This window comes from Mobula birostris, unplaced genomic scaffold (genome assembly GCF_030028105.1).
Source record: "Mobula birostris isolate sMobBir1 unplaced genomic scaffold, sMobBir1.hap1 scaffold_391, whole genome shotgun sequence".
Classification (NCBI taxonomy): domain Eukaryota; kingdom Metazoa; phylum Chordata; class Chondrichthyes; order Myliobatiformes; family Myliobatidae; genus Mobula; species Mobula birostris.
In genome coordinates, this window is record NW_027276996.1 from 188,158 (window position 1) to 214,814 (window position 26,657).

At 51.6% G+C, this 26,657-nt stretch overlaps 1 protein-coding gene across 1 annotated transcript in view; it reads right to left on the bottom strand.

Annotated features, from left to right (window-relative positions):
* LOC140193117 (igLON family member 5-like) overlaps positions 1–26,657 on the bottom strand; it is a 165,885-nt gene that overhangs the window by 29,923 nt on the left and 109,305 nt on the right. The window contains exon 3 of the mRNA XM_072250533.1: positions 9,443–9,555. Coding sequence (XP_072106634.1) covers positions 9,443–9,555 — 113 coding nt within the window. The remainder of the gene's footprint in view (positions 1–9,442; positions 9,556–26,657) is intronic.

The following is a 26,657-nucleotide window of genomic DNA, read 5'->3' on the forward strand; positions in this document are numbered from 1 at the left end:
TACACCCAACAGCTAGCATCCACAGCTGCCTGTGCTAACAAGTTCCACAAATTCACCACCCTTTCACTAAAGAGATTTCTCCGCATCTCTGTTTTGAATGACGCCCCTCTATCCTGGGGCTGTGCTCTCTTGTCCTAGACTCTCCCACCATGGGAAACATCCTTTCCACATCTACTCTGTCTAGGCCTTTCAACATTTGAAAGGTTTCAATCAGATCCCCCCTCATCCTTCTGAATTTCAATGAGCACAGACCCAGAACCATCAAACGTTCCTCGTATGATAACTCCTTCATTCACTCCTTTGGACCCTCTCCAATGCCAGCACATCTTTTCTAAGATAAGGAGCCCAAAACAGTTCACAATACTCAAGGTGAGGCCTCACCAGCCTTATAAAGCCTCAGCATCCTGTCCCTGCTCTTGTATTCTAGAACTCTTGAAATGAATGCTGACATTTGCCTTCCTCACCATTGATTCAACCTGCAAGTTAACCTTTGAGCTGTTCTGCACAAGGTCTCCCAAGTCCTTTTGTATCTCAGATTTTAGAATTTTTTCCCTGTTTAGAAAATAGTCTGCACACTTATTTTAACTACCAAAGTACATGGCCATTTTCTAACATTGTATTTCATTTCGCAAACAACAGGAATTCTGCAGATGCTGGAAATTCAAGCAACACACATCAAAGTTGCTGGTGAATGCTGGTGAATTGTATTTCATTTGCCACTTTCTTGCCCATTCTCCTAATCTGTCTAAGTCTATCTGCATCCTACCTGTTTCCTCAACACTACCTGCCCCTCCACCAATCTTCATTTCATCTGCAAACTTGGCAACAAAGACATTTATTCCATCATCTATATCATTGCTATACAGCATAAAAAGAAGTTGTTCCAACACCGACCTCGATGGAACTTCACTGGTCACTGCAGCCAACCAGAAAAGGATCCTTTTATTCCCACTCACTGCCTCCTACCAATCAGCTGATGCTCTCACCACGTTAGTAACTTTCCTGTAATGCCATGGGCTCTTAACTTGGTAAACAGCCTCATGTGTGGCACCTTGTCAAAGCCCTTCTGAAAGTCCAAATATACGGCATCCACTGCATCCCCTTTATCTATCCTACGTGTAATCTCCTCGAAGAATTCCAACAGGTTCGTCAGGCAGGACTTTCCCTGAAGGAAACCATGCTGGCTTTGTACTTTGATCACCTTCTCTCTGTAATAGTAACTGCACCCACTTCTCTTCCTTCACACAGTACAACATCAGGCATACTGCTGGTGCCTTCCACAGTGATCACTGACGCAAAAACTCATTTAGTTCATCAGCCATCTCCCTGTCTCCCATTGTTATTTTCCCTGCATCATTTTCTAGTGATCCTATATCCACTCTCATTTAAAAACGCAAACACGAGGAAATCTGCAGATGCTGGAAATTTAAGCAACACACATCAAAGTTGCTGGTGAACGCAGCAGGCCAGGCAGCATCTCTAGGAAGAGGTACAGTCGACGTTTCGGGCCGAGGCCCTTCGTCAGGACTAACGGAAAGAAGAGCTAGTAAGAGATTTGAAAGTGGGGCGGGGGGGGGAGATCCGAAATGATAGCCAGGGTCAAGGATGTCTCTGATCGATTGCATGATATTCTGAAGTGGGAGGGTGACCAGCCAGATGTCGTGGTGCACATCGGTGCCAATGACATAGCAAGGAAGAGTGAGGAGGTCCTGGAGAGTGAGTATAGAGAGCTTGGTAGGAAGTTGAAAAGCAGGACCTCGAGGGTGGTAATCTCAGGATTGCTACCTGTGCTACATGCCAGTGAGGGTAGGAATAGGATGCTCTGGAGGATGAACAAGTGGCTGAGGAACTGGTGTAGGGGGCAGAATTTCAGATTTCAGGATCATTGGGACCTCTTCTGGGGCAGGTGGGACCTGTACAAGAGAGACGGGTTACACTTGAGCTACAAGGGGACCAATATCCTTTCAGGGAGGTTTGTTAGTGCTATTGGGGAGGCTTTAAACTAGATTTGCAGGAGGATGGGAACCAGAGTGCCAGAGCCGACAGTGTGGCTGGGGTGAAAATAAGTGATGTTAGAATTTCAAGCAAATCTGCTGATAGAAAGGTTGTGAGTGGTGGTAAAAATCTTCTGAGGTGTATATATTTCAATGCTAGGAGTATTGCGGGGAGGGTGGATGAGTTGAGGGCGTGGATTGACACGTGGAATTATGACGTTATAGCAATTAGTGAAACTTGGCTACAGGAGGGGCAGGACTGGCAGCTTAATATTCCAGGGTTCCGATGTTTCAGATGTGATCGAGGCAGAGGAATGAAAGGTGGGGGAGTAGCATTGCTTGTTAGGGAAAATATTACAGCAGTGCTCAGGCAGGACAGATTAGAGGGCTTGTCTACTGAGTCCTTGTGGGTGGAGCTGAGAAACAGGAAAGGTATGGCCACATTAGTGGGATTGTCTTACAGACCACCCAATAGTCAAAGAGAATTGGAAGTGCAAATCTGCAGAGAGATAGCAGGCAACTGCAGGAAACATAAAGTTGTGGTGGTAGGGGATTTTAATTTTCCATATATTGATTGGGTCTCCCATACTGTTAGGGGTCTAGATGGTTTAGAGTTTGTAAAATGTGTTCAGGAAAGTTTTCTAAATCAATATATAGAGGGACCAACTAGAAGGGATGCAATATTGGATCTCCTGTTAGGAAACGAGTTAGGACAAGTGACAGAAGTCTGTGTAGGGGAGCACTTTGGTTCCAGTGATCATAACACCATTAGTTTCAACTTGTTCATGGACAAGGATAGATCTGGTCCTAGGGTTGAGGTTCTTAACTGCAAGAAGGCCAAATTTGAAGAAATGAGAAAGGATCTAAAAAGCGTGGATTGGGACAGGTTGTTCTCTGGCATGGATGTAATCGGTAGGTGGGAAGCCTTCAAAGCAGAAATTTTGAGAGTGCAGAATTTGTATGTTCCTGTCAGGATTAAAGGCAAAGTGAATAGGAATAAGGAACCTTGGTTCCCAAGGGATATTGCAACTCTGATAAAGAAGAAGAGGGAGTTGTATGACATGTATAGGAAGCAGGGAGTAAATAAGGTGCTTGAGGAGTATAAGAAGTGCAAGAAAATACTTAAGAAAGAAATCAGGAGGGCTAAAAGAAGACATGAGGTTGCCTTGGCAGTCAAAGTGAAGGATAATCCAAAGAGCTTTTACAGGTATATTAAGAGCAAAAGGATTGTAAGGGATAAAATTGGTCCTCTTGAAGATCAGAGTGGTCGGCTATGTGCGGAACCAAAGGAAATGGGGGAGATCTTAAATAGGTATTTTGCGTCTGTGTTTACTAAGGAAACTGGCATGAAGTCTGTGGGATTAAGGGAAACAAGTAGTGAGATCATGGAAACTGTACAGATCGAAAAAGAGGAGGTCCTTGCTGTCTTGAGGAAAATTAAAGTGGATAAATCCCCAGGACCTGACAGGGTATTCCCTCGGACCTTGAAGGAGACTAGTGTTGAAATTGCAGGGGCCCTGGCAGAAATATTTAAAATATCGCTGTCTACAGGTGAGGTACCGGAGGATTGGAGAGTGGCTCATGTTGTTCCGTTGTTTAAAAGAGGATCGAAAAGTAATCCGGGAAATTATAGGCCAGTAAGTTTAATGTCAGTAGTAGGTAAGTTATTGGAGGGAGTACTAAGAGACAGAATCTACAAGCATTTGGATAGACAGGGGCTTATTAGGGAGAGTCAACATGGCTTTGTGCGTGGTAGGTCATGTTTGACCAATCTACTGGAGTTTTTCGAGGAGGTTACCAGGAAAGTCGCTAGGTATACATGGAGAGGTGGTAATTGGATTAGACATTGGCTCGATGGAAGAAGCCAGAAAGTGGTAGTAGAGAATTGCTTCTCTGAGTGGAGGCCTGTGACTAGTGGTGTGCCACAGGGATCAGTGCTGGATCCATTGTTATTTGTCATCTATATCAATGATCTGGATGATAATGTGGTAAATTGGATCAGCAAGTTTGCTGATGATACAAAGATTGGAGGTGTAGTAGAGGAAGGTTTTCAGAGCCTGCAGAGGGACTTGGACTAGCTGGAAAAATGGGCTAAAAAATGGCAGATGGAGTTTAATACTGACAAGTGTGAAGTATTGCACGTTGGAAGGACAAACCAAGGTAGAACATACAGGGTTAATGGTAAGGCACTGAGGAGTGCAGTGGAACAGAGAGATCTGCGAATACAGATACAAAATTCCCTAAAAGTGGTGTCACAGGTAGATAGGGTGGTAAAGGGAGCTTTTGGTACATTGGCCTTTATTAATCAAAGTATTGAGTATAAGAGCTGGAACGTTATGGTGATGTTGTATAAGGCATTGGTGAGGCCGAATCTGGAGTATTGTGTTCAGTGGGACTAGGCAGAAAATGGTTCGGCGCAGCCAAGAAGGGCCAAAAGGCCTGTTTCTGTGCTGTAGTTTCTATGGTTTCTATGGATAGGAGAAGACAGGAGGGGGAAAGATGGAGCCAAGAGCTGGACAGTTGATTGGCAAAAGGGATATGAGAGGATCATGGGACAGGAAGCCTAGGGAGAAGGAAAGCCGGGGGGGGGGGAGCCCAGAGGATGGGCAAGGAGTATAGTGAGAGGGACAGAGGGAGAAAAAGGAGCGAGAGAAAAAGAATATATGTATATGAATAAGGGATGGGGTACGAGGGGGAGGTGGGGCATTAATGGAAGTTAGAGAAGTCAATGTTCATGCCATCAGGTTGGAGGATATCCAGACTGAATATAAGGTGTTGTTCTGGGAGACTGTTTTGCTGAACACCTACACTCTGTCCGCCAGAGAAAGCAGGATCTCCCAGTGGCCACATATTTTAATTCCACGTCCCATTCCCATTCCCATTCTGACATGTCTATCCACGGCCTCCTCTATCGTAAAGATGAAGCCACACTCAGGTTGGAGGAACAACACCTTATATTTCGTCTGGGTAGCCTCCAACCTGATGGCATGAACATCGACTTTGATATGATTTGTGTGTGGCCAAGTGATTAGGTGTTGGACTAGCGATCTGAAGGTCATGGGTTCAAGCCTCCGCCAAGGCAGCATGTGTGTCCTTGAGCGAGGCACTAAACCACACACTGCTCCAGCTGAGAACGGGTACCGGCAAAAATGCTGGGGTTATCCTTGCGATAGACTGGCGTCCTATCCGGGGGGGGGGGGGGGCGGAATCCCGTACTCTCAGTCGCTTCACGCCACGGAAACCATCATAACCTGATGGGCCACAAGGCTCGTGACAGACTTTAATCTTGATATGATTTGCTAGCTTGCTTTCATATTTCATCTTTTCCTTTCTCATGATTTTCTTCATTGTTCTCTGTAGGTTTTTAAAACTTCTCAATCCTCTATCTTCCCACTAATTTTTGCTTTTTTGTATGCCCTTTCTTATGCTTTTCCTTGCCAGCCACGGTTGTACTATTTTACCATTTGAGTATTTCTTCATTTTTGGAATACATATGTCCTGTACCTTCCTCATTTTTTCCTGCCTTTAAATTTTTCCCTCCTTTAAATTTACTTTGGCCAACTCCTCTATCATACCATTGTAATTTCCCTTACTCCGCTGAAATACTGTTACATCAGACTTTACTTTTTCCCTATCAAATTTCAAGTTGAACTCAATCATATAGTGATCACTGGTTCCTAAGGGATCTTTCACCTTCAGCTCCATGATTGCCTCCGGTTCATTACATAACACCCAATTCAGTTTAGCTGATCCATTTCCAATCTGATTTTCCCAATCGACCTATATTTTAAAATCTCCCATGACTACCATAACATTGCCCTTTTGACTCGCCTTTTCTATTTCCTGCTGTAACCTCTGGTCCACTTCCCAGCCACTGTTGGGAGGCCTGCACATAACTGCCATCAACGTCCTTTTACCCTTGCAGTTTCTTAACTCAACCCATAGGGATTCAACATCTTCCAATCCTCTGTCACATCATTCTACTGATTTGATGCCATTCCTTACCAGTACAGCCAGACCTCCCCCTCTGCCTATACCTCTGATACAATGTGTAACCTTGGACATTCAGCTCCCAACTACAACCATCTTTCAGCCATGATTCCGTGATGGCCACAATATCATACCTGACCATCTGTAATATTGCAACAAGATCATCCATCGTATTTCTTATACTATGCACACTTAGATCAACACCTTGAGTACAGTATTTATTATCCTTTCTGATTCTGCATCCCTAATGATTTGATATTCAGCCTGCTGGCTGCAACTAAATCCCATCACCTGCCCGTCCTGACAATCTGACTGCCCACTATCTTTACTTTTTTACCATCCATCCTCTCCTGAGTCCCTTCACTCCGGTTCCCACCCCCCCTGCTAAGATAGTTTAAACCCTCCCCAACAGCTCTAACAAACCTGCCCGCGAGAATATTGGTCCCCCTTGGGTTCAGGTGCAACCTATCACTTTTGAACAGGTCATACCTCCCCAATGATCAGAACCTGAAGCCCCCACATCAGTTTCTCAGTCACGCATTTATCTGCCAAATCATCCTGTTTCTACCCTCACTGGTGCGTGGCACAGGCAGCAATCCAGAAATTACTACCCAGGAGGTCCTGCTTCTCAGCTTTCTACCCAGCTCTCTAAGGATTGTCAGCATGGCTTTGGGAGGGCAGGTCATGTCTCACAAACTTGACTTAATTCCATGAAAGTGAAGAAACAAATTGATGAAGTTAGAGCAGTGGATGTGGTGTATATGGATTTTAGTAAAGCATTTGACAAGGTTCTAGATGGTAGGCTCATTCAGAAAGCCAGGAGGTGTGGGATCCAGGGAATTTGGCTGCATGGATTCAGAACTGGCTTGACCACAGAAGGCATAGGGTAGTCATAGATGGAGCGTACTCTGCCTGAAGGTTTGAGACCAGTGATTCACTTGAGAGTGCATTTGGCATGGTTAATAAGTTTATGGATGACAAAAAGTGATGGTGAAGGAGGGTGTCTGCAGTTACAGCAAAATGGAATAATTGGGAAAGTGGGCCAGGGAAATGCAAATAGAATTTTTTATCTTGGACAAGAGCAAGGTGTGCTATTTAGAGAGTTAAACAGGTGTAGTACTTTAGACAGTTATGCCTAATTTTCACAGTGAACGGCAGAGCTTTGGGTGTGATGTAGAACAGACAGACCCAGGGGTACAGGTACACGGTTCCCTGGGGGGTGATGTAGAACAGAGAGACCCGGGGGTACAGGTACACGGTTCCCTGGGGGGTGATGTAGAACAGAGAGACCCGGGGGTACAGGTACACGGTTCCCTGGGGGGTGATGTGGAACAGAGAGACCCTGGGGTACAGGTACACGGTTCCCTGGGGGGTGATGTAGAACAGAGAGACCCGGGGGTACAGGTACACGGTTCCCTGGGGGGTGATGTGGAACAGAGAGACCCTGGGGTACAGGTACACGGTTCCCTGGGGGGGTGGTGTAGAATGGAGAGACCCTGGGGTACAGGTACACGGTTCCCTGGGGGGTGATGTGGAACAGAGAGACCCTGGGGTACAGGTACACGGTTCCCTGGGGGGGTGGTGTAGAATGGAGAGACCCTGGGGTACAGGTACACGGTTCCCTGGGGAGTGATGTAGAACAGACAGACCCAGGGGTACAGGTACACGGTTCCCTGGGGGGGTGATGTAGAACGAGAGACCCTGGGGTACAGGTACACGGTTCCCTGGGGGGTGATGTGGAACAGATAGACCCTGGGGTACAGGTACACGGTTCCCTGGGGGGTGATATGGAACAGAGAGACCCTGGGGTACAGGTACATGGTTCCCTGGTGGGGGGGAGTGTAGAACAGAGAGACCCTGGGGTACAGGTACACCTGAACAGAGAGCCGTGAGACTGCACTCAGAGTATTGTGTGGCATTCTGGTCACCCAGCTATGGTAAGATTGTCATTAAGCTGGAGAGGGTGCAGGAAAGATTCATGGACTGGAGGGTTTGAGTTTGAAGGAGAGGATGGACAGACTGGGAGCGGAGGGTTTGAGTTATAAGGAGAGGATGTTACCGGGAATGGAGGGTTTGAGTTTGAAGGAGAGGATGGACAGACTGGGACTGTTTTCTCTGGAGTGAAGGAGGCTGAGTGGTGACCTTAGGGAGGTTTATAAAACCACGAGGCGGATGGTCAGTCTTTTCCCCAGAGTAGAGGTTCAGAGTCACAGGTTTAAAGGTGAGAGGGGAAAAGTTTAAAAGTGACCTGAGGGGTAGGTTTTTCCACAAAGAGGATGGTGAGTCTATGGAACAATCTGCCAGAGGAAGGTATAATTACACGTTTAAAAGACTGGAATATGGATAAGAAAGATTTTGAACAATATGGGAAAACGCAGATGAATGGGATGAGATCAGGCATAGTCAGCAGGGCAGGTTGGGCTGAAGGGCCTCAATCCATACTATACAACTCTCTATCCCAATATATGACATTAACAGAGTGCCCATGATCTACCTGCTCTCTCAGCCCAAAATAAATCAGTGGAACCATTTCCGTCCTCATCACGCAGGATCAGTGTGATTTTCTGGTGTTACAGAGACGAGCAGGACTTCCAGCCTATCGCGTCAGTGGTGACCATCAAGACCTAATTACACAAATTCTACTTGAATTTAACACACAGGGGCAATTAATGGCTGCTTCACCCCGATCTCTATAACCTCTCCCCTCTATCTTGTTTCAAATCCACATTAATTGTTTTAAACCATCCTGATCGGAACAGCTCCATTCACCTGGATGACAGACTTGAGTGGAGCACCAACACGGAGGCTGTGTACAAGAAAGGCCAGAGTGGCCTCCATTTCCTGAGGAGACTGAGGTCCTTCGTCGTACGCAGGCCTCTCCTTCACATGTTCAACCAGTCTGTTGTCGCCAGTCCAAACTTCTATGCAGTGGTGTCCAGGGGCAATGGCATCAATACGGGTGATGCCAACAGGCTCAATAAACTGATTAGAAAGCTGACTCTGTTACAGGAGTCAAACTAGTCAAACAGGACACACTGGAGGCTGTGGTAGAACAAAGGCCCCTACGGAAAATCCTGGCGATTCTGGACAGTGTTTCTCACCCTCTGCATGTCACCTTGGCTGAACAGAGGAGCACCTTTAGTAATAGCTAAGACAACTGTGCTGCCCCAAAGTGTGCAAGGTGAGGTCACTCTTGCCCTCGGCCATTAGGCTCTATAATGAGTCAACCTGTAGCAGGGGAAGTGATGACCCCCTCCTGTTAGACTGTTTGTGGTAACTTATTTTTTATTCTTTCTACTTCTCTTTAATATTTATATCTGTGCATTTGCAATGCTCCTATAAACTGTCATTTCCTTCAGGATCAATAATCTATCTATCTATCTACTGACCTTGACCTAGGCCCAGACCACATTACAGTGGCATCTCAAGATTAACTTCAGCTTACTGTTTGATCCCACTTTTCTCCAGGTGACCACGGGTTCCGGCCGCCCGACAGCCAGGCAAAGAAGGGCTACGCTTTCTCCTTCATTCAGGCTCAAATCCGAGGAAATGTTCACAATCCGTGCAGGCACTGCAGCGGGCAAAGACAGAGGAAAACAGGTTATCATACCAGCAGTCCTCTAAACCAGACACACATCCCTCCACACCGTCCCATCACACACTCCCAGGGTCAGACACAGAGTGAAACTCCCTCCACACCGTCCCATCACACACTCCCAGGGTCAGACACAGAGTGAATCTCCCTCCACACTGTCCCATCACACACTCCCAGGGTCAGACACAGAGTGAAGTTCCCTCCACACCGTCCCATCACACACTCCCAGGGTCAGACACAGAGTGAAACTCCCTCCACACCGTCCCATCACACACTCCCAGGGTCAGACACAGAGTGAATCTCCCTCCACACTGTCCCATCACACACTCCCAGGGTCAGGCACAGAGTGAAACTCCCTCCACACCATCCCATCACACACTCCCAGGGTCAGACACAGAGTGAATCTCCCTCCACACCGTCCCATCACACACTCCCAGGGTCAGACACAGAGTGAATCTCCCTCCACACCGTCCCATCACACACTCCCAGGGTCAGACACAGAGTGAAACTCCCTCCACACCATCCCATCACACACTCCCAGGGTCAGACACAGAGTGAATCTCCCTCCACACCGTCCCATCACACACTCCCAGGGTCAGACACAGAGTGAAACTCCCTCCACACCGTCCCATCACACACTCCCAGGGTCAGACACAGAGTGAAACTCCCTCCACACCATCCCATCACACACTCCCAGGGTCAGACACAGAGTGAATCTCCCTCCACACTGTCCCATCACACACTCCCAGGGTCAGACACAGAGTGAAACTCCCTCCACACCATCCCATCACACACTCCCAGGGTCAGACACAGAGTGAAGCTCCCTCCACACCGTCCCATCACACACACTCGGGGTCAGACACAGAGTGAAGCTCCCTCCACACCGTCCCTGTTGTGTCTGAGAACAACCACATATATATTAATTAAAGGCACACAGGCGGGAGATGGCTTTAATTCAAATTGCAGAGAGAGAAATGTGCATGTGCAGACAGCAGATCAATGTAAAGTGCTAAGGAGAGGGGTCATTGCTCTAAAAGAAATAGAACAATACATGACCCCCCCCCCCCTTTTAGATGAATGCGACATTGAACTGTAAATGTACAAAACGGTCATTTCCCTTTCATAAACCCATATTCCAAATAAACACAACAACTAACTTCACAGTTGTCAAGTTTCAGTCGTTTGGGTGGTGCCTTGGGGTCTTGTCGACGATAAGGTTCTTTGGACCAGTGGAGTGACATTAGGTCAGAGACAACGTTCTCGGTTGCTGGTATCACATTGCTGTCAATGACATCATCATCACAAAGTAGCATGGCCTGTGGGGGTGCGTTTTGAACATTCTGTCATCCCGAACAGCTTTTGGCCAAGTCTTCTATCTGTTTATCTATCCCCTTCTCAAACACCTTCTGATTAGCATTAGGTCACCGTGACAGTCTCTGGTTAGAGCTACCGTTTGGACTGCTGTTATCTGTTGATGCCACACTGACAGCTTGAACTGAGTGGCCAGTCCAGATGGATTTTTCTCAATCATTCACGTCCAAAAAGTGCTGGTCCTCACTTTTCAATACATAAAGCTGTAACAGTTGTGTCTGGTCTCCATGCATCACACTTACTTTCAGTTTGCCTTTGGGAAACACTTCCTCGCCTGTGTAGTCTTTAGCATCACTGAGGCCTTCTCTAATGGCATCTTAGAAAACAGTCCGTTGTAGTCAGCCTCTGGACTTGTGGACAAAGTTGACCTGTATCCAGCTCCATTTTCCGTTGTACACCAGACACATCTATTGTGTTCAGATGATTTTGTGATCAGTTACACTATACAGTTCTAGGCATGACAGTTCACTTTTGTCAGACTCTTTGTCTGATTCTGTTTTACATTCAGTAACTTTGTGCATTTGCTTAGCTTTGTGTTTGAGGCTTTTCAGTCGGTTGTGCTTTTTGTCTGCCTTGCACACTCTCTCTCTGTGAACCTGTCTGTGACACTTTCTGCAGACTTTTCTTTGAACCGACAGTCATTTGCATCATCAGAGGATTTGCCACATCGATAACATTTTTGGATTTTTGCATCATTCAGGAACATTTGGTGCATTTCACATTCTAACCTCTTTTTCTGTAATTCTGCTGCATCCTTTGCTGCAGTCTGTATCGATAACGTTCAGCACGGACTGGAAGGGCCAAGATGGCCTGTTTCCGTGCTGTAATTGTTATATGGTTATATGGTTTATGTGATATTGCAATGGTCAATGCCCATTCTAGGTTAAGGTCACCTTCTGCCAGTAGCTTCATTTGAGTGCTTTGACTATGAATGCCACAGACAAACCTGTCCCTTAATGTATCAGAAAGTCCATCTCTAAAGTCACAGTACTGGAAAAGGGTACACAGTTCTCCAATGTATCCAAAATGCTTTCATCTTTTGACTGGTTCTTTTTGTAAAATCTAAATATCTCAGCTATTGTCAGTGGTTTAGGGCTCAAGTGATTTTGTAAAATTGTAACAATTTCATTGAGTGCCTTGCTTGCTGGCTTTTCAGGGGTTACTGATTTGTATAAGAGACTGTATGTCCTTGCACCCATTAAACTAAGAACTGTAGGGGCTTTTGTTTGCTCCTCCACGTCATTCATGTTACAATACAGTTCAAACCTCTCAATATACGGCTCCCAGCCTTCATTAGAGCTATCAAAATCATCAACTTTCCTGACTGAAGCCATCACCATGTAATTTCACTTTAAGTTCAGCATGTCTTTCACAGTTACTCATGGGGCCTTAGGATTTCTCATGCTGTTTAACTCCTGCTGTTTCGTCCTGTAACTATCGGTGCAGTTCGTGATATTTTCTGACATTCAGGTTTGTACTTATCTCCAATTTGTGGTGTCTATGTACAATTACATATCAATAAAATAAACGTGTGCATGCAGGAGATGGTTTTAACAGGTGTATTCACATTGCAGCGGGAGAGAGAGCAATGCCCATGCACAAACAACAAATCAGTATGTAGTGGTGGGGGGCGGAGATGGTGGGCAATCCTGTAAAAGAAATAAATCCATACATTACAGTCCCATCACACACTCCTGGGTTCAGACACAGAGTGAAGCTCCCTTTTCACTGTCCCATCACCCACTCCTGGGGTCAGACACGAGTGAGGCTCCCTCTACACCAGCCTTTCTCAATCTTTTTGTCCTGAAGGAACCCTTGAAATAATTTCTCAGGTAAACCCTGCATAAAAATTATTATATCTACAACTCATGATACATTAGTGTGATCAGTAATTTGTAAATATAATAATCCAAAAATAATTGTCAATGCTCTTTTGAGTAGTGAATGAATTTCTAACTAACCTTTCTTGAAAAAAAATAGTTACGCTTAGCTTACCTTTCTTAAATTCATCTCTTCCTTCTTTCAGAAATTTTAAAAACTCAAATGGCAAACATAATGCATTTCTCAATTTGGGTCGAACTTGAGATGAACATACAAGGATTTTACCTTCGGCTGAAATGAGACGATTTCTATTCTTGCTCTTCATGCTTATTAAACAAGAGAAAGCTTGTAAGAAGTTGAAACCTGCATGAAAATGTTCAATCCATTCCTATGAATGGCAGGGTACTCTTCTTTCGGAGAAACCCAGGGCTTTTCCAGGGACAGGTCAGTATATCTCATCTTGAGTGCATGATCAGAGTGCAGCTCACAAAATTCTTCTTTTTCTCTCAAAGTCAAGTTCTCAAGTTGAGCAGAAGATTCAGAGAAAGGGTTCCTCACCCAGTCATACACATGTTGAAAGGGAGGAAAACACTGTTCAATTTTGTTCTGTAGTTCTTCCGGATGGTTTCCAGTGAGACCCCAGACTTTCTGATCCTCCCCTCACTCTCAAGCCCGAGCAGCAGTGGAAACATTTCAAGATTTATTTTGCAACATGATTTTTCCAAAGATTCAAATTCAAAGATTTAAATCCAAGAATTTTGTCACCTAAAGTCAAAACACGGGCTGGAGGAGACCGTGTACCATATGTACGTGGAGTGTGTGAGGCTGCAGCCCCTTTTCGCGTATTTGCGTGGGCTGCTTCTCGCCTTCTGGTTGCATTTCAGTCCCAGCCTATTCATATATGGTCATCCAGTAAGGAGGGGGGCACAGAGGGATGAGGATGTCCTTGTCAACTTGCTCCTGGGGCTGGCGAAAATTGCCATCCGTGGCTCCTGGAAGAGGGTGGCAGGAGGATCTCCCCGGGCGGACTGCCTGGCTATGTTTAGGGGGTATGTTCGAGCCCGGGTGAATATTGGAAAGGAATACGCACAGTCCACGGCGACCGTCGAGATGTTCCGGGACCGTTGGGCTCCGCGGGGTGTAAATGCCATCATTGATGAGGATGGCAATATATTGGTTTAACATGTATTGTCTGTTTGTAGTGTAGTAAATATGTTAGTCACTGGTTTTGTAAATATTGTATAGCACCGACATTTGTAATAAAGAATTTTGTAGAAAAATAAAGGGGTCAGACACAGAGAGGAGCTGTGCTGACTGAGCTGGGAGAAATCGAGGCAAAACTACTGGATAAAGTTCGTGGAATACTTTGGAGGTGGCTCTAAAAGTCTCTTGGACAACCGAGTGAGTGTCGGCGCTGGTGTGGAAACTCGGTGTGCAGTTTTACTGCCGGTTTGGACTGGGTTTGTTGGCGGCTGCTAACTGCGTAGCTCCCAGCTGCGGCCGCTGGCAACTCGCTAGGAAGCCGGTTCGCTCCAAAACCGGAGGCAAACGCCGTCGTTCCCCCCCATTGACATCGGGGCAACGTTCCTCCTCCATTGTTTTCCTGATTTTCGTCCGATGTTGGTGCCGGAGCATCTGGAAGGACGTTTCGGCCTCTCCCGGCCTGGGTCTCTGCAAGTCCGACGGAGCCTTTCCTGGCGTCGAGCCAGCGAGGAACTGTCGACTGCAAACTTTCCCGGCCAGTTATTCGACTCGTTCCAGGACTTCTAACCGGCACCGCTGTAGGATTCTCGGACTGGAAAGAGCGCCAGCATGCCGGACCGGTCTCCAGGGAGTCGCGGGCCTTCGGGGAGTTACGCAAGGGCGGCTGCCTCCCCGGCCTCGGACAACGCCCTTTTTCGGTCGGTGAAGGTGGAACGTGGGGTGCAATGTATTTTGCGCCCTGGAATGACACTAGAAAAGTGTACGGAGGCAATGGAGGACCTTGTTGGGAAAGGTGGTATTCTGGCCACCGAGAAGGAGTTCGGAAAGGCGGTGTTTTATCTGGCGAATGAAGAGCTAGTGCACCGGGCCCTAAGCAGGGGAGTCACGGTAGACAACATCTTTTTACCTATGGAGCTGGTGACGGCCCCCACACAACGTATCGTGCTTGGGCATGTTAAGCCTTTCATTCCAAATGAGGACTTGCTACCCCCACTGGCCCGTTTAGGGCAAGTAAGGTCGGAGATCACTGCCATCCGACACAAATTTAAGAGACGCACCCTCCGCACCGTAATCTCTTTCCAGCGTCAGGTATTGATGCAGCTGGAAAGGGAGGACGACGTTGAGGGCCGGTTTACTGTCCGGCACGAGGGAGTGGATTATCAGGTGTACTGGAGCTCCGAGCGCCCGCGGTGCCATGCGTGCAGGGGGGTGGGGCACTTTCGGAGGGACTGTCCTACCACCCGGAACCCGAGGGAGCCCATTTCGGGCACCAGTGCCCCAGCTACCTCTGCCCCTGATCCTACTCCTGCACGTGCATCTGTGCCTGCATCTGACCCTGCCCCCGCCCGTGATCCTGCCCCGGCCCCTCACCCTACCCCTGCCCCTACCCCTACCCCTACTCCTACGGTTGGGTCGGTCCCTGCTCCTCTCCCTGTGGTTCAGGTGGGGGACGGGGTGGAGTCTGTGCGGAGTAAGAAGGCAAAGGGGAAATCCAAACACAGTAAGAAGCGGGCCTTTGAGGCCGCAGAGCTCACGCCCATTTCGCCTGAAGTGGAGCGTGGGGCTCGGGGAGGTGCGCAAGCAGACGGGGCGATGGAAACAGAGAGCGCCGCCCCATCGGTGAAGCCTGCACCTGTGTGCTCCTCCGGTGTGAAGAGGAGAAGGGAACGTTCCCGCAAGAGGGCAGGGGATGTAGATGCGGGGGAGTCCCAGGAAGGGGTGGGAATCCGGGTAGGGGTTGGTTCTAAACCTGAGTCCCCAGATGTAGCCACCAGTCCTGGGGAAGATGGTGTGGTTGTGCAAAAAGCTTGTGATAGCCCTGTTTGCACAAATGAGGCAGCCCTGGAGGCCTCCACCTTGACCTACAAGTCAGCGCCTCTCTGGAGGCCAGTGTACCGAATAATGTAAGAGGAGACGAGACAAAGCTCTCTCATTCTCAGCACCAGGCTGCTTGTGAATCCCTTGGACCAAAGGTGCCGGGTTCCCCTCTATGCCTGCCCCCTGGGGAGGGCGTTTTTCTGTGCACGTCGACCTCAGCAATTAATGACTCGCAGGGAGTCCCTGGGGATTGCCCCTCCACTGTCGCAAATGTGGATGAGGCTGATGCGACGGTGGAGCGGGCAGGTAAGAGCGAGGTGCCCGCTGCGCGGTATGGGTCACAAGCGCAGCCATCTTTTGGAACATGCGGGGAGGCCGATGGGGATTCTGTCTGCAGTGACGGGTTGGAGGAGGACTCTTTCGATAGTGAAATAATGGACATCCTCACCCCTCCTGAGAAGTCCCCATTGATACCTGTAGAGGAAGTTAAGCATTTTATTCTCACCTCTGAGGGTGCCAAGCACCGGCCTCAACTAGCCTCGCTACGCTGGCCCAGCATGCCGAGGCTGGTGAGGTCCCTGCGAGTCATCCTCGGACGAAAGGGAAAGGGAAAGAGGAATGCGGTGGCGGGGAACGACAGACGGCAACTAAAATCTTTCCTAGATAACCTAGTAAGGGACATTAGAGGGAGAAGCAGCCTCGCTCCTACGGGGGATGGTGGGTCACAGGGTGTCGCTGGTACCGCTCGAGCCCGGAAGGCAAAAAGTAACCTTGCTTTCTTTCCGGACAGTGTGGTGGAGGGCGCCTCCGCTCTCACCGAAATGGGCACAGCTGCTGAGACCTAGTGTGCTCCCGCCATGAAGCTTACCATAGCAAGTCTCAATGTAAACGGCAGCAGGGGTCCTCTTCGCAGGCATAACAATCTCTCAGCCCTCAGGGATGGGCGGTATACGGTGAGTTTCCTGCAGGAAACCCATACCATCCCTGGGGACGAGTCTGCTTGGCTCCTGGAGTGGCGGGGCGGGGTCTACATGAGCCACCTCAGCTCCATTTCTAGCGGGGTGGCGATCCTGTTGGCCCCGACCTTCCAGCCAGTAATTGAAGGAGTCCAAGACGTTGTGCCTGGCCGTCTGCTCCACCTGGCTGTGCGCCTGGATGGCGTACCATTGCATTTTATCAATGTGTATGCTCCCAGGCGCGGTGTGATGCAGACGCGCCTATTCTGCCAGCTGTCCACCCTGCTGAGCTCCATCGATCCTGGGGATTGCGTCATCCTCGGGGGAGATTTCAATTGTACCCTCGAGGCTCGGGCCTCCAACGCGACCCAGCATCGGCAAAAAAGTTAAAGGAGCTAGTTGGCTCCTTTGACTTGGTGGACAGCTGGCGGAATCTTCACCCCAACTCTAGCGCCTTCTCGAGAAGGTCTAGAGAAGGAGGTTCCAGGATAGACCGCATTTACATCTCTCGGGCCTACGTCTCCCGCGTGTCGGCGTCCTCCATGCGGCCGGTGTCGTGCTCGGATCATCACCTTGTGTGGATGGAATTTATTCGACTACACCCTCGGGTGGGATCCGGGTATTGGCATTTTAACAACCGGCTGCTGGAGGACAGCCGATTCCGGGATTCGTTCCGAGCTTTCTGGGTCTCCTGGAAGGAGAGGCGGAGAGAGTTCTGCTCCCTACGGCTATGGTGGGATGTGGGCAAAGCCCACATCCGGTTTTTATGTCGGGAGTACACTAGGGGGTCGACAAAGAGGCGGAGCTCTGAGGTTGAGCGGCTTGAGAGAGCGTTGCTTGACCTGGAGTCCCGCCTCGGTCCGACCGCTGGAGACCAACAGCTGTGGCAGGAATACCAAGAGAAGAAGGACGCACTAAGGAACCTGCAGCTCCAGCAGTCCCGAGGTGCGTACGTGAGGTCACGGATCCAAATGCTGCAGGATTTGGACCGTGGCTCACCCTTCTTCTACTCGTTGGAAAGGTGGCGGGGAGCTCAAAAGCAGCTAGTGGAGCTGCTGGCTGCCGATGGCTCCTCCATCACGGACTAAGGAACCTGCAGCTCCAGCAGTCCCGAGGTGCGTACGTGAGGTCACGGATCAAAATGCTGCAGGATTTGGACCGTGGCTCACCCTTCTTCTACTCGTTGGAAAGGTGGCGGGGAGTTCAAAAGCAGCTAGTGGAGCTGCTGGCTGCCGATGTCTCCTCCATCACGGACCCTGATGGAATTAACAACGAGGTCCGTTCATTCTATCAGTCCTTATTCTCGCCTGATCCGTCAAATGCGGAGGCGTGTAATGAGGTCTGGGAGGATTTGCCGAAGGTCAGCCCAGAGGACGCAGTGCGTCTGGATGCCCCCCTGACTCGGGAGGAGCTGTCCACTGCCCTTCGGCAACTCCGGAGGGGCAAGTCCCCTGGTTTGGATGGACTGAGTGTTGAGTTTTATCAGGCTTTTTGGGATGTCCTGGGGGATGATTACAGCCTTGTCCTAGGGGAGAGCCTAGCCACCGGAGAAATGCCCCTCTCATGGCGGAGAGCTGTTGTGGTCCTACTGCCCAAGAAGGGAGACCTCCGCCTGCTAAAGAACTGGCGGCCGGTCTCCCTCTTGTGCGTGGACTACAAGATCTTCGCCCGGGCAATGGCCAACCGTCTGGGTTCGGTAATTGGACAGGTGGTCCATCCTGACCAATCTAAAACAGTCCCGGGCCGCTCCATCCAGGACAATGTCCACCTAGTACGGGACCTGATCCACCTACTCCAGGAGACTGGGACCCCGGCAGCGTTTCTTTCTCTTGACCAGGAGAAGGCTTTTGACCAGGTGGACCACAGTTTCCTGGTGGGCACCCTGCAGGCTTTTGGGCTCGGACCACACTTTGTGGCCCGAGTTCGGCTCCTGTACTCTGCCGCAGAGTGCCTAGTTAAGATTAATGGATCATTGACAGGACCTATCCACTTCCGAAGAGGAGTGCGTCAAGGGTGCCCCATGTCCGGTCAACTGTATGCGATCTGTGTCGAGCCATTCCTCAGCCTTCTTCGGCGAAGGCTGACAGGTCTGGTTCTGCGCGAACCGGACACGGGGGTCGTCCTCTCGGCCTACGCCGATGACGTACTCCTCATGATGACAGACCCCTGTGACCTGCGGAGGATGCGCGAGTGCCAAGATGTTTTCTCGGCGGCATCCTCCGACAGGATCAACTGGGCGAAATGTTCCGGACTCTTAGTAGGCCAGTGGCTGGTGGACTCCCTGCCGGAGGAGATGAGAGCTTTTGAGTGGAGCACCAGACGTCTTCTCTATCTGGGAGTCTACCTGAGTCCTTCTGGGGAGACCTGGCTGGCGAACTGGCAGGACCTGGAGACAAAGGTCATGGCCCGGCTAGGGCGCTGGTCAGGCCTTCTCAGGGTGCTTTCCTATCGAGGCAGGGTGGTGGTCATAAACCAGCTGGTGGCCTCCATGTTGTGGTACCGGATGGTCACCTTGGCCCCCCCCTGGCCCTTTTGTCGCAAGAATGCAGAGGAAGCTAGTGGACTTCTTCTGGGGAAACAGGAAGCACTGGGTCTCTGCAGCGGTTCTGAGTCTCCCAGAAGGAGAGGGCGGACAGTCGCTGGTGTGTGTATGCACACGACTGGCGGCTCTCCGCCTCAGGACGCTGCAGAGATTCCTGTACGCCGAGCACCCTCCCAGGTGGCACGTGTTGGCGACTTTCTTCCTCCGGAGGGGCTGCTGTCTTGCCGAAGATATGCAGCTACCACCGGCGGGCGTCAGCCGTGCTGCTTTGCAGAGGCTGCCCGGCTTCTATCAGGACCTACTGAGAGTCTGGAACATGGTTGCCTCAGGCCGGGAATCCCCTCCTCTGGCAGAGGGCGGGGTCCTGGCCGACCCTTGCCCTGTCTCAACGGATGTCAGTGCGGCTCAGGTGTGTGGAACGACTCGGGCTGAGCTGCTCGTCGGGCCCAGGCCCCGCAGCCTTACCCGAGAGACGAATCCACACAACTTGAGCCGTCTTTCATCAACACCCACAATCCCATTCAGGGATGCAGGCAGGAGGTACCTTTATGGGCTGCTGCTCCACACCCTCCACTTCCTAGCATTTGTCCACCGTCCCAACACGCCATGGCGGTCGGTCTTTCCACCTGGAGGTGAGGGGGGTCCCCAGTGGAAGTCCCTCTACAAGGGAGTCCTTCCCATGCACCTTGGGGATCTCGGCTGGAGGGTGCTGCATAAAGCGGTGCCCTGCAATAAGTTCTTTAGTTTGTACACGGATCTCCCAGCCGCGTGTCACTTCTGCGGGCTGGAGGAGACCGTGTACCATATGTACGTGGAGTGTGTGAGGCTGCAGCCCCTTTTCGCGTATTTGCGTGGGCTGCTTCTCGCCTTCTGGTTGCATTTCAGTCCCACCCTATTCATATATGGTCATCCAGTAAGGAGGGGGGTACAGAGGGATAAGGATGTCCTTGTCAACTTGCTCCTGGGACTGGCGAAAATTGCCATCCGTGGCTCCTGGAAAAGGGTGGCAGGAGGATCTCCCCGGGCGGACTGCCTGGCTATGTTTAGGGGGTATGTTCGTGCCCGGGTGAACATTGAAAAGGAATACGCACAGTCCACGGCGACCGTCGAGATGTTCCGGGACCGTTGGGCTCCGCGGGGTGTAAATGCCATCATTGATGAGGATGGCAATATATTGGTTTAACATGTATTGTCTGTTTGTAGTGTAGTAAATATGTTAGTCACTGGTTTTGTAAATATTGTATAGCACCGACATTTGTAATAAAGAATTTTATAGAAAAATAAAGGGGTCAGACACAGAGAGGAGCTGTGCTGACTGAGCTGGGAGAAATCGAGGCAAAACTACTGGATAAAGTTCGTGGAATACTTTGGAGGTGGCTCTAAAAGTCTCTTGGACAACCCAGTGAGTGACGGCGCTGGTGTGGAAACTCGGTGTGCAGTTTTACTGCCGGTTTGGGCTGGGTTTGTTGGCGGCTGCTAACTGCGTAGCTCCCAGCTGCGGCCGCTGGCAACTCGCTAGGAAGCCGGTTCGCTCCAAAACCGGAGGCAAACGCCGTCGTTCCCCCCCATTGACATCGGGGCAACGTTCCTCCTCCATTGTTTTCCTGATTTTCGTCCGGTGTTGGTGCCGGAGCATCTGGAAGGACGTTTCGGCCTCTCCCGGCCTGGGTCTCTGCAAGTCCGACGGAGCCTTTCCTGGCGTCGAGCCAGCGAGGAACTGTCGACTGCAAACTTTCCCGGCCAGTTATTCGACTCGTTCCAGGACTTCTAACCGGCACCGCTGTAGGATTCTCGGACTGGAAAGAGCGCCAGCATGCCGGACCGGTCTCCAGGGAGTCGCGGGCCTTCGGGGAGTTACGCAAGGGCGGCTGCCTCCCCGGCCTCGGACAACGCCCTTTTTCGGTCGGTGAAGGTGGAACGTGGGGTGCAATGTATTTTGCGCCCTGGAATGACACTAGAAAAGTGTACGGAGGCAATGGAGGACCTTGTTGGGAAAGGTGGTATTCTGGCCACCGAGAAGGAGTTCGGAAAGGCGGTGTTTTATCTGGCGAATGAAGAGCTAGTGCACCGGGCCCTAAGCAGGGGAGTCACGGTAGACAACATCTTTTTACCTATGGAGCTGGTGACGGCCCCCACACAACGTATCGTGCTTGGGCATGTTAAGCCTTTCATTCCAAATGAGGACTTGCTACCCCCACTGGCCCGTTTAGGGCAAGTAAGGTCGGAGATCACTGCCATCCGACACAAATTTAAGAGACGCACCCTCCGCACCGTAATCTCTTTCCAGCGTCAGGTATTGATGCAGCTGGAAAGGGAGGACGACGTTGAGGGCCGGTTTACTGTCCGGCACGAGGGAGTGGATTATCAGGTGTACTGGAGCTCCGAGCGCCCGCGGTGCCATGCGTGCAGGGGGGTGGGGCACTTTCGGAGGGACTGTCCTGCCGCCCGGAACCCGAGGGAGCCCATTTCGGGCACCAGTGCCCCAGCTACCTCTCCCCCTGATCCTACTCCTGTGCGTGCACCTGCGCCTGCATCTGACCCTGCCCCCGCCCGTGATCCTGCCCCAGCCCCTCACCCTGCCCCTGCCCCTACCCCTACCCCTACTCCTACGGTTGGGTCGGTCCCTGCTCCTCTCCCTGTGGTTCAGGTGGGGGACGGGGTGGAGTCTGTGCGGAGTAAGAAGGCAAAGGGGAAATCCAAACACAGTAAGAAGCGGGCCTTTGAGGCTGCAGAGCTCACGCCCATTTCGCCTGAAGTTGAGCGTGGGGCTCGGGGAGGTGCGCAAGCAGACGGGGCGATGGAAACAGAGAGCGCCGCCCCATCGGTGAAGCCTGCACCTGTGTGCTCCTCCGGTGTGAAGAGGAGAAGGGAACGTTCCCGCAAGAGGGCAGGGGATGTAGATGCGGGGGAGTCCCAGGAAGGGGTGGGAATCCGGGTAGGGGTTGGTTCTAAACCTGAGTCCCCAGATGTAGCCACCAGTCCTGGGGAAGATGGTGTGGTTGTGCAAAAAGCTTGTGATAGCCCTGTTTGCACAAATGAGGCAGCCCTGGAGGCCTCCACCCAGGACCTACAAGTCAGCGCCTCTCTGGAGGCCAGTGTACCGAATAATGTAAGAGGAGACGAGACAAAGCTCTCTCATTCTCAGCACCAGGCTGCTTGTGAATCCCTTGGACCAAAGGTGCCGGGTTCCCCTCTATGCCTGCCCCCTGGGGAGGGCGTTTTTCTGTGCACGTCGACCCCAGCAATTAATGACTTGCAGGGAGTCCCTGGGGATTGCCCCTCCACTGTCGCAAATGTGGATGAGGCTGATGCGACGGTGGAGCGGGCAGGTAAGAGCGAGGTGCCCGCTGCGCGGTATGGGTCACAAGCGCAGCCATCTTTTGGAACATGCGGGGAGGCCGATGGGGATTCTGTCTGCAGTGACGGGTTGGAGGGGGACTCTTTCGATAGTGAAATAATGGACATCCTCACCCCTCCTGAGAAGTCCCCATTGATACCTGTAGAGGAAGTTAAGCATTTTATTCTCACCTCTGAGGGTGCCAAGCACCGGCCTCAACTAGCCTCGCTACGCTGGCCCAGCATGCCGAGGCTGGTGAGGTCCCTGCGAGTCATCCTCGGACGAAAGGGAAAGGGAAAGTGGAATGCGGTGGCGGGGAACGACAGACGGCAACTAAAATCTTTCCTAGATGACCTAGTAAGGGACATTAGAGGGAGAAGCAGCCTCGCTCCTACGGGGGATGGTGGGTCACAGGGTGTCGCTGGTACCGCTCGAGCCCGGAAGGCAAAAAGTAACCTTGCTTTCTTTCCGGACAGTGTGGTGGAGGGCGCCTCCGCTCTCACCGAAATGGGCACAGCTGCTGAGACCTAGTGTGCTCCCGCCATGAAGCTTACCATAGCTAGTCTCAATGTAAACGGCAGCAGGGGTCCTCTTCGCAGGCATAACAATCTCTCAGCCCTCAGGGATGGGCGGTATACGGTGAGTTTCCTGCAGGAAACCCATACCATACCTGGGGACGAGTCTGCTTGGCTCCTGGAGTGGCGGGGCGGGGTCTACATGAGCCACCTCAGCTCCATTTCTAGCGGGGTGGCGATCCTGTTGGCCCCGACCTTCCAGCCAGTAATTGAAAGAGTCCAGGACGTTGTGCCCAGCCGTCTGCTCCACCTGGCTGTGCGCCTGGATGGTGTACCTGTGCATTTTATCAATGTGTATGCTCCCAGGCGCGGTGTGATGCGGACGCGCCTATTCTGCCAGCTGTCCACCCTGCTGAGCTCCATCGATCCTGGGGACTGCATCATCCTCAGGGGAGACTTCAACTGTACCCTCGAGGCGGAGGACCGTTCGGGCCTCCAATGCGACCCAGCATCGGCAAAAAAGTTAAAGGAGCTAGTTGGCTCCTTTGACTTGGTGGACAGCTGGCGGAATCTTCACCCCAACTCTAGCGCCTTCTCGAGGAGGTCCAGAGAAGGAGGTTCCAGGATAGACCGCATTTACATCTCTCGGGCCTACGTCTCCCGCGTGTCAGCGTCCTCCATTCGGCCGGTGTCGTGCTCGGATCATCACCTTGTGTGGATGGAATTTATTCCACTACATCCTCGGGTGGGATCCGGGTATTGGCATTTTAACAACCGGCTGCTGGAGGACAGCCGATTCCGGGATTCGTTCCGAGCTTTCTGGGTCTCCTGGAAGGAGAGGCGGAGAGAGTTCTGCTCCCTACGGCTATGGTGGGATGTGGGCAAAGCCCACATCCGGTTTTTATGTCGGGAGTACACTAGGGGGTCGACAAAGAGGCGGAGCTCTGAGGTTGAGCGGCTTGAGAGAGCGTTGCTTGACCTGGAGTCCCGCCTCGGTCCGACCGCTGGAGACCAACAGCTGTGGCAGGAATACCAAGAGAAGAAGGACGCACTAAGGAACCTGCAGCTCCAGCAGTCCCGAGGTGCGTACGTGAGGTCACGGATCCAAATGCTGCAGGATTTGGACCGTGGCTCACCCTTCTTCTACTCGTTGGAAAGGTGGCGGGGAGTTCAAAAGCAGCTAGTGGAGCTGCTGGCTGCCGATGTCTCCTCCATCACGGACCCTGATGGAATTAACAACGAGGTCCGTTCATTCTATCGGTCCTTATTCTCGCCTGATCCGTCAAATGCGGAGGCGTGTAATGAGGTCTGGGAGGATTTGCCGAAGGTCAGCCCAGAGGACGCAGTGCGTCTTGATGCCCCCCTGACTTGGGAGGAGCTGTCCACTGCCCTTCGGCAACTCCGGAGGGGCAAGTCCCCTGGTTTGGATGGACTGAGTGTTGAGTTTTATCAGGCTTTTTGGGATGTCCTGGGGGATGATTACAGCCTTGTCCTAGGGGAGAGCCTAGCCACCGGAGAAATGCCCCTCTCATGGCGGAGAGCTGTTGTGGTCCTACTGCCCAAGAAGGGAGACCTCCGCCTGCTAAAGAACTGGCGGCCGGTCTCCCTCTTGTGCGTGGACTACAAGATCTTCGCCCGGGCAATGGCCAACCGTCTGGGTTCGGTAATTGGACAGGTGGTCCATCCTGACCAATCTTATACAGTCCCGGGCCGCTCCATCCAGGACAATGTCCACCTAGTACGGGACCTGATCCACCTACTCCAGGAGACTGGGACCCCGGCAGCGTTTCTTTCTCTTGACCAAGAGAAGGCTTTTGACAGGGTGGACCACAGTTTCCTGGTGGGCACCCTGCAGGCTTTTGGGCTCGGACCACACTTTGTGGCCCGAGTTCGGCTCCTGTACTCTGCCGCAGAGTGCCTAGTTAAGATTAATGGATCATTGACAGGACCTATCCACTTCCGAAGAGCAGTGCGTCAAGGGTGCCCCATGTCCGGTCAACTGTATGCGATCTGTGTCGAGCCATTCCTCAGCCTTCTTCGGCGAAGGCTGACAGGTCTGGTTCTGTGCGAACCGGACATGGGGGTCATCCTCTCGGCCTACGCCGATGATGTACTCCTCATGATGACAGACCCCTGTGACCTGCGGAGGATGCGCGAGTGCCAAGATGTTTTCTCGGCGGCATCCTCCGCCAGGATCAACTGGGCGAAATGTTCCGGACTCTTAGTAGGCCAGTGGCAGGTGGACTCCCTGCCGGAGGAGATGAGAGCTTTTGAGTGGAGCACCAGACGTCTTCTCTATCTGGGAGTCTACCTGAGTCCTTCTGGGGAGACCTGGCTGGCGAACTAGCAGGACCTGGAGACAAAGGTCATGGCCCGGCTAGGGCGCTGGTCAGGCCTTCTCAGGGTGCTTTCCTATCGAGGCAGGGTGGTAGTCATAAACCAGCTGGTGGCCTCCATGTTGTGGTACCGGATGGTCACCTTGGCCCCCCCTGCCCCTTTTGTCACAAGAATGCAGAGGAAGCTAGTGGACTTCTTCTGGGGAAACAGGAAGCACTGGGTCTCTGCAGCGGTTCTGAGTCTCCCAGAAGGAGAGGGCGGACAGTCGCTGGTGTGTGTACGCACACGACTGGCGGCTCTCCGCCTCAGGACGCTGCAGAGATTCCTGTACGCCGAGCACCCTCCCAGGTGGCACGTGTTGGCGACTTTCTTCCTCCGGAGGGGCTGCTGTCTTGCCGAAGATATGCAGCTACCACCGGCGGGCGTCAGCCGTGCTGCTTTGCAGAGGCTGCCCGGCTTCTATCAGGACCTACTGAGAGTCTGGAACATGGTTGCCTCAGGCCGGGAATCCCCTCCTCTGGCAGAGGGCGGGGTCCTGGCCGACCCTTGCCCTGTCTCAACGGATGTCAGTGCGGCTCAGGTATGTGGAACGACTCGGGCTGAGCTGCTCGTCGGGCCCAGGCCCCGCAGCCTTACCCGAGAGACGAATCCACACAACTTGAGCCGTCTTTCATCAACACCCACAATCCCATTCAGGGATGCAGGCAGGAGGTACCTTTATGGGCTGCTGCTCCACACCCTCCAGTTCCTAGCATTTGTCCACCGTCCCGACACGCCATGGCGGTCGGTCTTTCCACCTGGAGGTGAGGGGGGTCCCCAGTGGAAGTCCCTCTACAAGGGAGTCCTTCCCATGCACCTTGGGGATCTCGGCTGGAGGGTGCTGCATAAAGCGGTGCCCTGCAATAAGTTCTTCAGTTTGTACACGGATCTCCCAGCCGCGTGTCACTTCTGCGGGCTGGAGGAGACCGTGTACCATATGTACGTGGAGTGTGTGAGGCTGCAGCCCCTTTTCGCGTATTTGCGTGGGCTGCTTCTCGCCTTCTGGTTGCATTTCAGTCCCACCCTATTCATATATGGTCATCCAGTAAGGAGGGGGGCACAGAGGGATGAGGATGTCCTTGTCAACTTGCTCCTGGGGCTGGCGAAAATTGCCATCCGTGGCTGCTGGAAAAGGGTGG